Below are 17,031 nucleotides of genomic sequence, written 5' to 3' on the forward strand. Positions count from 1 at the left end.
ATGTGGGAAGTATTTACATGAACTGTGCTGAGTTCCTTCTGCAGAAAGGTCATGTCTTGCAGAGAGGCAAAATGCCCATTCTGTACCCATTTCTTCTGAGCAAGCTACAGCCCACGCTGGGGCAGGGCCTATGGCAGTTCTCACAGACACTCACAACTGTGTGTGATATATGAATACACTGATGTTTACAATGTCACGTGTTTACAGTGTTCCTCCTTATGTTGTGTATGTCCATATTTCTTCTTCCATTCATCATGCTGAATTTTGTTTTCACTTCTCAGTGGGGAGAACTCATCTGTTCTACACTATGGCCATGCTGGAGCCCCAAATGATAAAACTATTGAAGATGGAGACTTGTGGTAAGTAAAGGCTAGACCTTGCTTAATATTTTTGTTACACTGCTGCTGCTTCCATACTCCCATTGTGTGTACTCTTGGACTTAATTAGTAGAGTGATGGCTGCATAATGATGAAAGTCCAAATCTTTAAAATGGAATGTAATACTGCATGCTAGCATTTTCTTCCAAAGGTCCTGTACACCTCCATCTCCAGCTGAAAGGGAAGCAAGAGATTGTTTTCAACACTTTCATGCCAAAGGCACTTAGAATTTAATTTAGGGAATGACTGTATCCAAAGTACAAGGGCAGATGCAAAAATTGAGCCTCGGATCCGGACTTCAGCTCTGATGATGGTGTAAGCAGGTGGAGAGAGCGCTGGCTACTTTTAAAGAATTGTATCAAATTGCAGTATCTTCCAAACACTTCTGTGCACCCAGACACCCTGTCCTGAAAGTAGACTTGAATATGCAAGAAGGTCAAACTCATCTTAGTTCAGCTTAGGGCAGGGTGCTTCTAGCTCTGTATTGTGCCAAAATTTCTAAAAAGATTTTGCTTAGAGTTTAGCATTGCCATAATATAGTTGCAAATACCATACATTTTTATCTACGTGCATTACAAGTCTGCCTGCTTTGCAGTGTGACTGCAGATAAAAGCAGGGGGAATGAAAGCACCAAATGCATTGCTATAAATTGAAGGACAGACCTAGTCGTGTGGAGTGTAACACAGCAGAGTGGAACTTCTGGAGTTCACCTGCTAAGACTGTGGTGTAAAGCCTGCATTTATAGAAGTGCAGAATTACTTTTGGAGGAGTTAATCACCAACATGCAGTGGAGGATATCTATTAGATTGCTTTTGTACCACGTGCAAAAGGGTGCAGGTATGTATTTTCAGGGTTAGCTGTGAAGGTGTGCAAGAAAACAAATCGGTATTATCATAGATAAGCTGAAAAGCTATTATGGAAAACAAATGGAACCTCAGAAGTAAAAAAAATATGCCTCGTTGGCTAATGTTCTGGGCACATCTGCAGGTGTTGCAGAATGAATTTACATAAATACAGAGAGGTAATTTAATACCGTAAAAACTTTTTTCAAAGCTTCTTGTACAATAGTTTGTATTACATTCATCTCTGGTGAATAGCTTACTAAAGCAATCAAATCCTAATGTTAATTTATTGCAGGACAATAGCTTTAACTTATGATGGCATTGTGTTTGAGCAGATAATGTGCTGTGAGGTTTTTTTGATCAGGCAGGACACACCAATATGATACTGTATTGGCTGTGGAACTTAATTAAAAGTTCAAAAAAACTTCGTAGCCTATGGGAAATCTCAGGTTATGTTACTGAAAGAAGATATGGCACAATGCATTGTGATGTTTGATATTTAAGATCAAGGCCTTTAAATGATAAGGGGAATTGTATTACTGGGAGACCTCTGGGTAAAGGGTACACATAGGACCCTTTTAGTTACAGACTCTGAGGACAGTTTAGTGGATGGCTGAAGTCTTTACTAAACCCCAAGAGCATATGCAGAGACTCTTTGCAAGCTCAGATTTCCTGCTGTATTGGCAAAAACTTAAAAAAAAAAAAGAAAAGTATGGGTTTTATTAGCCTCAGATATCTGAGTGTTAGAAGAGCATAATCTACCAAGTACATTGATTACTTAAGCATTTCTAAACTACCGTTCTGCAACCCCACTATAGTCATCTCAACAAAGAGAACAGAGTTTAACCTAATTTTGAAATATCCTCTTGGTGAGATGGTCCAGTTGCATCTTTGTCTTGATGAGATGAATTTTGTCAGGTGCAGATTAGCTTTAGCAAGTGAATGTTTCATGTGTGTGGGCACTCGTCCAGCCTTCAGTCTCTGCCCCTGCGCCTCGCACTTGCTGATACTCAAGCAGCAATCCAGCTTTGCTCCACGTGATTCTCTCACTATTTTCCTGAAGTGGGAGTAAGTAAATAAGATGAAAATGTCACTTAATTTGTGTAAAGACAATTTAAAAACACACTTGTTTTTCACAGTTAAAAATAGTGTTTTGGAAAAATATCTTGAGCTACAGTACTTTAACAGCATACAGATTGTGACAAGGCACTACCTGGATGGATTTACTGTATGCTTTTACAAATGTCTAAATTGGGTATTGGTGCATGTGTATGTGCATAAAGAAAGGGTTATGAAAATGACAGTATGCTGATTTGTGTGTGTATGTTAGAGTTCCTATATTTGTCTCTCAATTAAGCTTTCTAATAGCTACTGGGAGCCCTCTGTTGGATAATCTTAGGAAGCCCTGAACATAAGGAAAAAATTAACTTACTTCTGGTGAAAAAGAGGTAGAGGTGTTTTAATGGTTATTTCTGTTTCTGCCAGAATTTTGGTATAAAACTATTTTGAGGATTATATAGATTTCCGTGGAATAGAATCAGCAGATTGCGTACTTGGTATCATTTTTGTTAAATTATTCAGTAGAATTTCATGTCTTTTTCTTAACATTATTTAGTGCATATGGCTTAACATTCAAGAGCCTTGTGGAAATTTGCTGCTTGGGTTTTTTATGTACAAAGCAGTGCAGTGCAGTAAGTGTTAGTAAGGAAGTTGTCAAAGCACCTGAATGTTAACAAAAGTACATTTGGAAGACTAATGATTTGCTGCTTTGAAACACCCAAGTGAATGCTTTTTTTTCCCTTTTAGAATATGAGTCACAAGGATTTGGTGGTATCAACAGGAGATCATAGACAAAATAGCTGTGCTGTTGCATTCTTAAATTTATGTGGTTTAGATTTTTATTCTGATTAATTAGATTTTGATTATTCTGATTATTTAGATTTTGACTCTTCCTTTAAAAACAGTGGCATGTTCAGAACAGCATGGTTTTATGATGTTGATTTTTGAAAATCTAGTTTCAAATGGATTTATTGCTTATGTAAGAAACTGGTATGGAATTACACCTCTGGTACTGCACTGTAATACACATTTTTACAGGTACAGCTTCTGTGCTAAAAGATCTCTGTGCAAGGCAAGGACTTGTGAAGAGAATTTCTGCCACTTTTTGTTAATGTGGACTTTATTGCTAAGCAGAGCTGTTGTTTTCAGTCTATAAAATATTTAAAATAAACTATCTAACTAACACAAAACATTATGAAATCAATAGAAATCAACATTTTTAGGGAAGTTTAGAAATTCAATAGGTATGTGCACTTAACTTGAGACTGATAGAAGTAAATATTGCAGTAAGAGCCAGTCAGTGGTTTATATAAATAATTCAGGTACTGTGTGGCAAACATTTCAATAGTATGATCAATGTGGTTTAAACCAAGCACTTTTCCCAAGCAAGTGTCTGTTGTGTCTGTGGTCAAAAAGGTCATGCAGATAACTGGGTAGGCTGACCACCCTGGTGAATCACAATTCTAGGCACTCTACCCTTTCTGTTGGTATTACCTTTAAATAGAATCTTCTACTCAGAACGTTGCCAGTCATGATGCCTGCAGTGATGACATACAGTCAGGCTAATGTACAAATACTGATTTTCTTCTGACATTTTGAAGCTGTGACAGCTTGGATAGAAACTGAGCCCAAGACCGATTTACTGCATTATTTGTGTGCCAAGATGCCTGCTGTTTCTGTAGGGAAGTTGAAACTTCATTTTGTAATATGAAAAGTGGAGTCATAGGCAGAAATGGTTGTTGTAGTTTGCAGTCTCCTGCCTTGCACACAAGAGGCCTACATCAAGACCAGAGCCAGAATGTAACCAAACCAAATTTTCTGGTTTTTTTTTAGCATCCTTTTCAGCTCCTACAGTCCAGTTTGGATAACCGAAGGTCTTTCAAGGTTCAGTGGGGAGTACAATGAAGTTAAGTTGATATTCAAAAAGAAAAAGAAACCAACCCCCAAATTCAAGGAGCAGAGACCTCATTCCCTGCTATGCAAAAAATAAAGATCAAATGAGCACCTGGGGCTCCTGTCCATTGATGGTGTCCCCTGCATTATTGTTCTTCCTGGGCAAGTGTCTCACCATCTCTTCTTTTGCACCTATTTTACTTTTATTTCCACTGGAGAAAGAGATTGGTTCAGTAGTTAGAGACCCCTCATTGGATATGGAAACCTCTGGTTTCAGCTCTTCTCAAAGTGATCTCATGACTTTGTCTGGAAGTTGTTACCTGGCCCTTGGAAGTAGTATCCATGACAAGTTCAGTCAAAGCCAGTGTGTTTGTGCAAAAAACATTGGCCTCAACAAATCAACATCTGCCTTCTGAAAAATGGAAGCATCTGCTTTCTTAAAAATGAAGGAAAAAAATCCTTTTGGATCCTTCCCTCTGCCCTCTCCCCTGCCCTACCAGTGCAGCAGTGTGACTCCATACCATGGCTGCCAGGGAAGGAGCAAAGTGGCCATCGGAGTAGATGGGGTACGGCAGAGGAAGTCTGGGGCAAGGCAAATGTCTCTTCTCACCTCTGTGGTTCAGTGGTTTGTTGTAGGAACCATTGGAGGTGCTGAACCTAAAGTGTGTACTTCACATTCTGATTTTGAGCAAGTATTCAGGAAAATGATAGTTTATTGCATTCAGTTTTCTGCCTAGTGGCTCGTGCAGCCTGCCTTTGTGGATTCTTGGCCTTGCTGTGTGCCGGAGGCACGTCGGGAGTTGATTGTTTTATTGCAGTTGATCAGCAGGGCTCCTGCAACGTTTGACAAATAGAAAATGCTTCTGTGATCTTAAAATAAAGATTGATTCTTCATGATAAGGCTCACGCGTAAATAATAGAAATGTGAGAAAATAAGCCTGACCCCAGATGTCACTGCAATAGATACGGCTATTACCTGAGATGGTTTTCTGCAGTTATCGTGAGATGCAGGTCTTGGTCTTTTTATGGCATTTGACAAATGTGTCCCAGTGAAAATTCAGCCTTTAGTAAGCAACTTCTATTGGCAGGTTCACTGACCTTCAAGCGCTTGATGACATTTTTGAGGATTAGTTGGTCCTTTCTTGCTTTGCGAAATACTGAAATTAATTGTCTGCTCTGCTGAAGCACCCATCTCTGAAACATTTTTCAGTAGTCTCCTCAGTCACAGTTTATGAAGGCCTGCCAGGGTGCGTGGTGTGGTCTCCTTCTCCCAGGCGTGGGCAGGTCCCCACCCACAGCACCCTTGCCAGCGGAGCCCCGAGGCTGTGCGGTGCCTGCGGCAGACCTCAGGGACAGAGACCATTGAACTTGTGTTCATGGGGGGATTACCTATTATTGATAAAATAAAACTAACTTTAGAAGTTTAAATGGAAGCAGGTTAGATTGTCAGGTGGTACCTTTCATTTGATTTGACTTTCTTTTAACACTCTCACATCCAAGCTTCGTGATTTCAGTGAAAGCCTTGGGAAGAGTATAGTGCCCTTGGTGAAGCAGAATGTTCTTGCTGCAAAAGCTCACTGCTGTTTCCACAGCCTGCTGGTGATGGCAGTAAAACAAGTTTTACCTGCAAATATTTTTACTGCATTCAAGTACCAGAATTTAAGCACTTGGCAAGTTTTCTTAGTGTCACAAAATCAAGCACATTCTGTCATAAAAGTACAAAGCATAATGCGTCTGTGTTAAAGGTTTAAATATATCCTGGCTGTACTAACGGGTGTTGTTATTTGCCTAGTCAAGCAATAGAGTTGGGGATATGGAAGGCAGTCTAGTGTTGTGAAGGGACTCTGTCAGAATAATTTAAGTCTGAGGAATATTTTTGTTTCTATTTCTTTCCTTAATATGCTAGTGCAAATGTAAGGCATCAGAACTATTGACACCAGGGGGCACTAAAATAAGTGCTCTCTGGAAAGAGATGATGATTGAGCCAAGGGACAGCAGCCTTCCAAGAACACTGCCTCTATCTGTGTAATGTGCATTCCACTCAAGGTGTGTTATGCTTGGGTTTATTACCTTTCAATTGGCACGTTGATGTACCTTTTAATAGATTTTTTTTTATTGCTATAACTTTTGGTATCGTCAAAAGTTCTTTAATTTCTGGCACTCCTCTTTTCAGAAGCTTTGTTTGTCATAGGTCATAGGGAGTTTTTCTTGACTGCAGTACAGGGAGTTGCGAAAGGTTCTTGTGGATGAAAAGGAGAGGGAAGATGCTAAATGTTTGGGACTTTTTATTTTTTAATTACTCAGAAGAGACAAAGGATAGTTTTCAGGCTTTCCTGGAGTTGTTTGTCACTGCAAGGTGTGTGAAAAATATTGCAAAAGAAAGTTGCTTGTTGCAGCAACTGGTCAGATTCAGTTGTCGTGGTTATTCATGAAGGCTAAGCTTCATGAATAACTTCTATTAGGTAAAATAGAAGTTACTTTGCTAATTTTATTTCTTTGATCTAAAAGGATAATACATGTTTTTCTACAATCAAAAGATGTCATTTTCTGCATAAGCTGTGTGCATTTATCCTTTATATACACACAAAACATGCATATGAAATACACATTGGAACTACATCAGTGTATTTATCTTACTGTTATACAGTATTTTTAGAAAATGCATTATTCTCATTTTTGCAGGAATGAGTAAGTGTATAATATAAAAGGGTTTTTCCTGAGTACTGAGTGACTATTATTTCAGGAAAATATTGAGAAGACTTTAAATAAGTCAACTAAAAGTCTTATGTGAGCTTGAAAAAACCATACTACGAAAGATGATACAAGTTTGTTTTGACTCTTTTCCAAACTTTTTTTTTTTTGAATTTATGCTGTTTCATCAAGTTTTACAATACTCATGCCAACCTTTAAATGGAAATTCATTTGTCCAGGTGGGGGCAATGTTGCATTAAAAAAGCAGGAACTGACCAATCAAACAGAAGTCCTCCCTTTTCCACCCCAAGTACTTCATGGTCTACTATTAAAACAATTTATCCTACGGAACAAAATATTGTATTTATTACTTCTTGAAAGCACTGCTTTTAAGATCCCAGGATATTAATGTGTCAGAGGTAAATGTTCAACTATTTTATGTGGGTAAGACTAGTATTTTCATTTGGCCTCGTGCATTTTCTATGCATTTTGAAGTTTGGTGCTGCAATAATATGCAAAAATGATGGTTAGCTTTAACCTTTCAGTCTGCAGTTTTGAAACAACTTCTTGTTGGTTATGGTTTTGTTTCTAATAATAATATGAAGTACATTGCTACTACTTACTGTCTGATTGCAAAATCAACAGGCTATCCATTTCTGAAATAATTCCATTGGCTTGAGTCCCCTGGTTTGATTAATATTTACTATTTTCATCAAGTGTAGGTATTTTTGTTGTACCTATAGACTATATTAATTTTATGCTAATCTAGAAAAATTGAATTGGATTAAAAATAGAAAAATATATTTGCTAGAATTAACAATAATTTTGGCCTAATTGAATATGTGTTCTGTGAGCACTGGTTAATTCAGGCTATGAGGTTGCCTACTGTCAGAAATGTATAAGCCTTTCAACCAATACACAGGTCACTAAGTATTAGTAGTGTTTGCTGTAACAGATTTTAGCTTCCTTTAAGTGCTGTCTTATGGTCTGCCTCTTAATTTTGTGCTCTCTATAGCATGTGTGAAATGTCTTTTTAAAGTTGTCACCTGTAAATGACTTATCTGTCACAGTTCTAGCTTAACATTCCCAGTGTAGCCTGAGAAAACCTTGAGAGCGTGAAGTTGCTTTGGCTGCCCTTGGACTGATTTGACTGAAGCGTTTATCTCTTTAAAGAAAACAAGCAGGGTAAACCCAAGTATTTTTTAGTAGCTGTTGATTTAATGTTGATCATTTATAAATGCCAGTGGTCTTTGTTAATGCAGATACACACAAAGTGTGATGGAGGTACTTTTGATGGTTTTTACTTACCTTGGATGGATTTCAGCAGCAAAATCTTCTTGCTCTTGGTATAGGGAGTTCAATTGTATAGGCCAAAATAGAGTTTTAGATGAGTCTGCCTGGCTTTTAAACCACTGTGTGGCTCAGAGGGAAGGTACAGTAAAGTCTCCAACACACCCTTTGTGTATCCCCCTAAACCAGATGTAGTTCCCAGCCCCTATGTCCAGGGCAGTGTTGGATCTTCTCTTGTATCTGTTCATAGAACCTCTTGTTTTCCATGATGGAGGCACAGCCTTGCAGAGCTGGGGCCTCAGGAGGAGTTCTTCTGGTGTAATACTGCTCCATGTGTAGGCTGAGCCAGTTTAGGTCTTTAAGGCAAGAATATTTGTGAAATTGTACATTGCAGTACTATACTTTCAGCTAGAGGTCCTGCCACGAAGAGTAGGTATTTCTTCTGAGTAGGAAAAATGCTCTTATTGGCAAAATAATGTGCTTGGCTAGGCAATGGGCAGCCTTCTTTTCTGAAATACTAGTTGCTGCCTTCATTACTGTGCACTTGGCTTGAGTATTTGGACCTGTACATGGAAAGGTTAGCAGAAGTCGTCTAATTTTTTTGCATTCAGTTGCCATGATCTGTAGAGTACTTGATTCCCTTTGAGAACTGATAATTTGGACGTTGCTTGAACAACCCCAAGAACAACTATAGGATGTCTAAAAACCTAAAAGAACCTCTACCAGTGGACACTGGCCCAGTTTTCATCATGGGGAAAAAAAAAAAAGTGTTAGCATTTTACTTACATGGACACATGTGAGTATGCACATGCAACACACATAAGAAAACTTGACAGGGGTTGCAGTAAAAATCAGTCAGTAAGGTCTGACACTTGTCCTACTCCTGTGATCTCTGGTGGTTGTTTGTCCAGACTGGGAAAACAGGTCTGTGTCTTAAAAAAAAAAGCTGCTGAAAGCTATGGCTCCCCTCTACCATTGGACACTGGCCCAATTTTCATCATGGGGGGAAAAAAAAAAAGCATTTTACTTACATGGACACATGTGAGTATGCACATGCAACACACATAAGAAAACTTGACAGTGGTTGCAGTAAAAATCAGTCAGTAAGGTCTGACACTTGTCCTACTCCTGTGATCTCTGGTGGTTGTTTGTCCAGACTGGGAAAACAGGTCTGTGTCTTAAAAAAAAAAAGCTGCTGAAAGCTATGGCTCCTAAGTCAAAATGTTAGCACCTGAGAATGGCAGCCCACGTTCCAAGTACTGAACTTCGACAGTTCACTTTCAGTAGGTACCTCTTGCACTTCTCAGTAGACATCTAGAAATGAACTGGTTTAGTTAACTGCAAAACTTCAGTAACTTGAAAATATAGCTGTGTTGTTGTTACTTTGTGCTGGTATCTCACATTCTGTAGGGGAGCTAATGAAGTTTGCTGTCCTCTGTTTGGTTGGAAGTATTCAGCTGCCAATGCGGGTTTCTCCTTGCCTGCTACTTTCTCTTCCCTGCAGCTCTGACATCCTTGCTCCTTGTTCAAGCAAGTCAGCCGGAGCCATGAATGCCCCAGATACCACCTTTGCACTGGGGAAACTCCTAACAGGTGGAAACCAGCCAAAACTGGGGGTTTGCCCACATCTCTGTTAGGTTGACTTTTCAGAAAAAAATTGTCCCTGCTAAAGAGAATACTGTTGCTTATTAAATATGCCTATTAAACATGGATAATAATTAGGAAAATAAAGCCACAAAAAAATCACCCATTCAGCAAAAAGACGAGTCAAACAGGTAACCCTTTTGTCAGAACTTCACATGAGACTTTTCCTGATCTCTGGCATACTGCCTGTGTAGATCTAGCAGAGGTGTTAAGTAGGCAGTACTGGCACTTCGCCTTCTGCATCTTGTGAAGCCTTCATTGCTGCCACCTCCTTCTTCTAACCCAACAATGCCAGCTTGGTGTTGGAAATATCTTTATTTGTATGCAGCACTGCTGTGTTGGAGGCATCCCTCTACTTAGCCACAACACTGGGAGATGGTGTTTGGGTGAATTCAGCTGTGACCAAGCCAATCAAAAGGGGTTTTGCTCTTTGCTCTGACAAATGTAGCATTTATAATAAAGCATTAATGTGAAATGGATGGCGCTGGAAGAGGGGTTATGCTTGGTCAGGGAAATTGATTTATTTAGTGCAGAAGCTTAAGGCTGTTTTCTTAGATGCCTTCAAGAGATAAATACTACAACAGATAAATATCAGCAGGGGACTTCTTCTTAACCTGTGTGTGAAAATAGCATGGAAAATTTTACTAGAATACCTGAGTGTTTACTGATCTACCTCTTATATGCAGCTCATTTGGTGAACTCGGTGAGACTGAGATTTTATATCCTGTGAGGTAAATGCACCTGAAGCTCTTCTGTGTGGCTCAACTCCTTCTGAGAGAGGACACTCCACACAGTGTTGCTGTCTGGGGAGCTTGGCCGTGGGGCTGGTGGGGCAGGGGCACGGGGCAGGGCTGGGCTCGCCTGCTGCTGCTGCTCCTCTCCACATGGCCCTGCTGCCAGGGGACAGTGGCTCTGTGTCTCCTGTACTGAGAGGAGATCCTAGGCAGGGTTTTCTTTCCACCCTCTTCCTTTCTGAGCAAAGCTTAGTAGCGTATCTTGTTGTTTTCTGTGAGAGAGGGTTGAGACAAGCCTCCTGTTATCTATAATAGTCTGGGAAGGCCTTAGGTGAGGCAGTGCTACAAGAGAAGAAAAGATAGGAAGTCGTGGAGAAGGTTGGCAAGATGAAACGGCACAGTTCAGGGCAAACAAAAAAATATGGGGCCACATGGTTGTGTAAATTGCAGCTAAAGAATAGTTATGTAGCCATTTGCTGTCTCTGTAATTACATCACCTGTGAGGGCTACAAGAGCTTCTTTTGAACTGAAGGCTTAAAACAAAAACCATTGTGAATACCAGAACTCCATTTCTTACACACACAAAAAAATATTCTTTAGCATTTTTCTAAGGTTACTCTTGGCTCTAGGGGTGCTGACAACAAAATTCGGACTTAAGTCAGCAAGCCAAGCCTGGCTTCAAGACAGAGCCAGTACAAGCTTTCCTGGTACATGCCAGATGGAAGCTGGTCACAGCAGGACACCTCTTAAAAACCTTCCTGAGTATGGTAGGACTTTACACTGTACTGTTCTAGTTCTCTGTTGGGCTTTATGATGTGACCTTACTTGGTGTTGCTTTTTTTGATTGATAACTCTTGACTAGTCAGAATGCAAGTGGATGAAAAAGTGTGTGTCACTTAACTTTCTGCTTTCTTATTGTGATATCATTTACTATAAATCACCCTTGTGGTCTGCTATTAAACCACCCTATTTCCAAATCACTTGGCATGTTTCCAATGTTCTATCTCATAGAAGTGCTGATACTTAGGTCCCTTAAGCTTGAAATTGCCTTAGAAATGTTTAACCAAACAAATTTCGGATTTTGTTAGTGTGTGAATATTTAAAGATGTAATTGCTGCATGAAGTGTAAAGCATGGAGTGCTCTCTGTGAACTTGGAGCAGAGTACAGCAAGGTCACACAGAATAAAATCTCCAGCTGGTGATGACTTGCTTTTATTGCAATAAGAAGAGGAAAAGGTTGTACCTTTATTCCTGCCCTTCTAGGACTGGGCATCAGTTCGTCTGCGCGGCTGCTCATAGGCATGTTGGTTAATAATGGCTCAAAAACCTAAAACCTCAATAAAAGTCACTGAGTCAAGGGCATCAGTATTCATACCTGTTTGCCTTTAACCTGAGGTATGAGGAGGGCACTGTAAGATATGGTGATATCAGTTTTCTAATTGCGGGTCTTGCAGACCCACTTAGGGGGAAGAGAAGGTTCTGTCCTGAGAACAGAAGCTGGGGAGGACGTGGGTGGCAGGCAGGTGACACTCAGCATAGCCCCGTGCTGGAGTGTGTTGCACTAGGAGGAAATCTGCCCAAGTTTCCCCACACTCATTGCTCTGCAGTGTTAGCAACTGCGGAAGGATTACTATTGTGAGGAGATGGAGTTCTGAGTGTACAGACGGAGCAGATCTGTTGAGCAGGAAGGTGACAGCTTTACGTGTTAGCTCATGGGAGTAGCTGTAGGCTTCCCGAGAAATGCCTGCAAGAGCTTGTCTTTGGGTTGGGCTGGTGGTTGGATCATTACGATTCATACACATGGCTCAGATATCCCAAGTAAAGCATTGCTTCCCATTGTGATATTGGCCATAATGGGCTTCATTGCCTGGCAGTTTCAAATTATTTGACAATAAAAGTGTCAGCAAGCCTATAAAAGCAAAACACATGCTTAGAGGAAGATGATGCTTTATTTTTTTAAAAATAGTATACAGTGACTTTATGAAGAAAAGAACCATGGCTGTTTATAGTCCACATATAGTTTCAGATCTAAAGTGTTACGAGAAGTGTTTGTGATGCTTCACAGTCAGAAGTTAAGAAAGCTACAAGTGATATCAAAAATGCTTTTCTGGGATTGAAAGCCAAAAATGTAACTATAAATTTGAATTTTGTGGTGCCAGTGTTCTGTGGAAGTGACATGGCCATCTCTTACGCATCTGTATTGTTTCAGAGCGACAGGAGGGGAAAAGAGCTTTTGCACATTGTGTTGAGTAGCATTTGAGTTGCAGTACTGACTTACAGGCCTGTATTCACTTTAAAATCAACAGGACTTGAAATATTTTCTCCAAACTCCTGTCCTGAGTGCCTGCATGGGGAGCAGAACCCTGGTTTGGTTAGACATGGAAGGGCTGCTGCCAGCAGCACCAGGGACCTGCTGGCAAAGGGCTAAGCAGCTCATCTGAGCAGGGAGGGGCACATCTGGCTGATCCTTTGTGCAAGGCTGTGGCATATGACATGTGTTTCCTATTCTTTTTGGCTAGATATCATTTTATATATAAAATTATTTTAAGTTGTGGTGTTAGACCTTTTCCCTGTGAAAGGAATGAAGTGCTCTTGGTCATTTTTAAAGGTGACTTCTAAGATGGAGAAATCAACTTTTTTTTTTTGATGCTGTTGGCTGATAATGTATTAATGATACATAAGGAAGTCATTCTGTCAGTAGAGCAGCTGACAGGTTATGTGTTTTTTCTCATCTTTTGCATTGTTCAGTTTATTTAATAATGTTTACAGTATTATGCAATATGTTTGGGAGGAAAGATTATTTCTATACGCAGAACTGAAGCCTCCCTTAGGAGAGCTATGCCCATGCTTCCAAGAAGGAGTTTGGAATATTTTTGCTGCACATCTTTTACTTGTGATATAGCTTCTTATTAATTCTAGAAAATAAATTGAAACAATAACATGGAATTTTTTAGAGAGTGCTCAGCTATTCTGACTTAAATCTGCTTTATGCATCATGTGCTTTTCACCATGACATGAAGCCAGGTAGGCTTTTGTTGCTTTTCTTCCCAGCAAAGTGATACAAAGCAAGATTAGCTTCCTTCCCTCTTGAAAGGTTTTGAAAGAGATCCTGTGCAATAAAAGACTTCACCAGCTTCAAGCTAAATCAGTGAGAACTTTGACATACTTTATCTAAAATGTTAATAGAGTTTGGAGACACGTTGTTATATTATTGCATATGTTACTCTACATTAAACAGTTCTTAAAAAGGTAAGCCATAATTCAAAAAGCCTATAAGGCCTATTTTCATTTGTGCATTTAATTTGTTTAGATTGCTGCTAGATTTGATAAAGGTCCAAATAACATTAAGTAGTTTTTTTCTGTACATAGAATCCTGACCCATGTAAGTCTGCATTATGTGGCAGGTAATTTTGTACATGCAATTGGGGATGTACTAAAATACATTAATAATATCTCTGTTGCTATCAGTTTAGTAGCAGTTACTGTTTAATTTCAGGGTTAAATAAATGTATCTTTTCTAGGGAACTAGGATTTAAGGAGCCTGCTTTAAGAGCCTTTTCCAGTTAGTCAACAGGAGAAGATAGTAGCTCACATGCATTTTATTCAGCTTAAATGTGCTTCACCACTTATTTTGCCTGGCAAAAAAAAAGTTATGAAACTGGAATCTTCTCAGGCTCCCATTATTTCCTCAGAATAACTACAATATTTGGGCTATTTCCATGTCTTGGGCAACACTTTAACTAATGGATATGTTCCCAGATGAAGATAAATGGAAGAGAATTCCCAAGAAGAGCCAAAACACCTCCCAGATGTACAGTTTGGTTTGGATGCTTTTTCACTGAAGCATAGAGGCTGGATGGTGTGTTGTGCTCTGAGGTGGAATTTGAAAGATCATCTTCCCTCATGTCTCCCCTTGTCATGAAGCCAAGAAACCTGAACAAATGGTGCCTAGCTTGTGAGCCTTGTTTTGGTGTACCATCAGCTTTATGATATTTTTTTTCCATCTCTCAGTGCTGCAGTAACTCAAGGAACTATTTAAGAACCACCAAGTGATGAATGGGATTGAGAAAATGCTGATAATTGTAAGGTTAAAGACAGCTAACATTTTGCCTGCAGTAAGTTCAGAATACCTATTCTCCATAAAATATAGAAAGCAGAGCAACTTCCAGTAGATATAGACAGGGAGAATGGAAGTTGCTTGTCACAGCTTTACTGTTACCATGCTGAATGGACACTTACACGTGTAAATGCAACAGTTAGGCTACAAAGCTGCTGCAAATCCAACAAAGCACCATGAAACTCGAGTTGTGATTTTGACAGGTTTCAGTCTGGGGTAGGTTGACAGACTTACAACTGATCTGAAATCTGTATCTCACTGGCACATTAGAGAACTTAGCAGCTTCTTACATGATTCTTAGTTTCTGCAAATAGTTTTCTATATCCTTAGAGTTTCTCTGTGTGTCATTAGTTATTTTTAGAAGTAAGCCTAACCAAAGAATCAAAACCTAGGCAGCGCTGGGGTTTCTGGTTTTGAAGTTTTGGCTAAGCTGGTTTACAGTTGCTATGTCGGTGTTAAATAGTGACATTTGCTGTCTATTGTGTGTCTTTTTTCAATTGGAAACTTCCTGTTTTAGCATACTGTATTTCATATTTAAGTGAAAGTATATAGTGTTTGGGTTAGCACTCTGTGTATGTACATAATTTTGCAGCTCTCTCTGTTGCACTCTCCTAAGGAGTTTGCTCCTGTTCCTTTAAGCCTTGTGCAGTTCTGCATCTGTAAACCATCGGGTTTGTTCCTGAAGTTCCAGTCCTGCAAGTCTCTCTGCAGATGAACCTTGCCCAGTTTGGGGAGGCTGGCAATGACTTCAGCAGGGCTCACTAGTCAGTGCAAAGATTTGTTCACAGAGGAAATTGTAGGGTGGATTTTAAAATTTCTTGGAGTAAATCTTCATGAGGATGTGTTTGTGTATGCAGTGCAGCAAGGGAAGTCCCAACCCTGCTGAAAAATTATTTTACTTATCTTTACCTAGCCTTATATGCTGGTTGGAGACCAAGTTATGCTGCACAGTTTTCCTAATTACTGCTGTAAGCAGGACTCAATTGCAGAGGGGTGCTCCAATGGAGTATCCTTCATTCTGTGCTTGGGTTGTCCAACTGACCCTGCTGTGAAGCCAGAAGCAAGAAGAAGGAAATGCCAAGGTTTTCAAACACAGTGAAGGAAAATTGCATTTCTTACAATAAGTGTGTCATACAGTTCTGTGAGGTGGCTGGAAGAAGACTTAAATTAGCAGATTTCAACTCTCATTCATTACCTAAGAAATCAGGAGGTTACACAAATGTGTGTCAAGACCAAAGTCTTATATGTAAAACATGCCTTCTCGTAATCAGTATATGATGAACTAGAGGAGGTATTTACTCAAGTATTGTTTGGTCCAAATGGTTATTTGGTCATTTGCTGATTTCTGAGCCTGCTGAAACCAGTGTAGTGCCTTATCAGGTAGGCTCAAGAAGCATAGTATTGCAAATGTCTAACCTGGTTCTCACAAGGGTGTAGTGATCCACTTGTTCTTCTTGTCGATTGATTTCTGGCAACTGAGCAATCAGTGATGAATCACAGATTCATGTGTAGAATAAATATTCTTCTCAAGGAGTAAACCAATATTTTTTTTCTCCCCATAAAAGCAAGCACTTTTTTTTTTTTTTCTTCTTCTACCTCTGATGCAGAAAACTGTGCTAAATGTTCTTTTTGGTTGGATCTTCCCATAATCTCTGTTTCTTTAATCCCTGTTAGACAAATTTGTCTTCAAGGAAAGTTTATATTATGAGCAGTGGCAGTCAACCTTTCTTTGGGACATTTTATTTAAACTATCAGATGAATTTTGACACTTAGCTACAAAAGGCTGTAATTTAATTAATATTCCTCTTTTAAGTGTTAAATTTAGACCCTTTATGTGGTGCCATCATTTCTCAGGAAAGAAAAAAAAGAACATGTATTTTCTTTTTAGAAGACATCCTACAAACTGGAACTGAAGAGCTTGAAGTGGGTTCCTCATGTACTTTTTATCTTCCTTCATGCATTCTCTCAGTGCTTCCAGCCAGGACCAACACTGTCCCTTAGGGTGTCCATTTAAGCTATGTGTTGTGCATATACCCTTCTGCTAGGAGATTCCAAGGGACTATCATCTCAGTGCATTTCAGGAACAGCATTCAAATGGGCCAGCTACCAAAATGCAGGTGACTTTAAGTTCAGAGCAAGAAAAATGTCTTCTCTTCTACTATTTATTTGGAATTAAATTTTCATTTCTTCTCCCCCTATTTCCTTTTTAGCCTGTTTGATATGGGAGGAGAGTATTACTGCTATGGCTCCGACATCACCTGCACCTTCCCTGCCAATGGAAAGTTCACTCCTGACCAAAGGGCTATCTATGAAGCAGTGCTGAAGTCTTCACGGGCTGTAATGAAAGCAGTCCAGCCAGGTAAAGGATTGGTACATGCCAGCAG

The 17,031-nt window shown here is 39.6% G+C and overlaps 1 protein-coding gene across 1 annotated transcript in view; it reads left to right on the top strand.

Moving 5' to 3' along the window:
- PEPD (peptidase D) overlaps window positions 1-17,031 on the top strand; it is a gene marked incomplete at both ends in the record, with an annotated part of 88,239 nt that overhangs the window by 43,812 nt on the left and 27,396 nt on the right. Inside the window, 2 exons of the mRNA XM_008939922.1 lie at window positions 282-359; window positions 16,858-17,006. Of these exons, the coding sequence (XP_008938170.1) occupies window positions 282-359; window positions 16,858-17,006 (227 nt within the window). The remainder of the gene's footprint in view (window positions 1-281; window positions 360-16,857; window positions 17,007-17,031) is intronic.

This window comes from Merops nubicus, unplaced genomic scaffold (assembly GCF_000691845.1).
Source record: "Merops nubicus isolate BGI_N331 unplaced genomic scaffold, ASM69184v1 scaffold3395, whole genome shotgun sequence".
Classification (NCBI taxonomy): domain Eukaryota; kingdom Metazoa; phylum Chordata; class Aves; order Coraciiformes; family Meropidae; genus Merops; species Merops nubicus.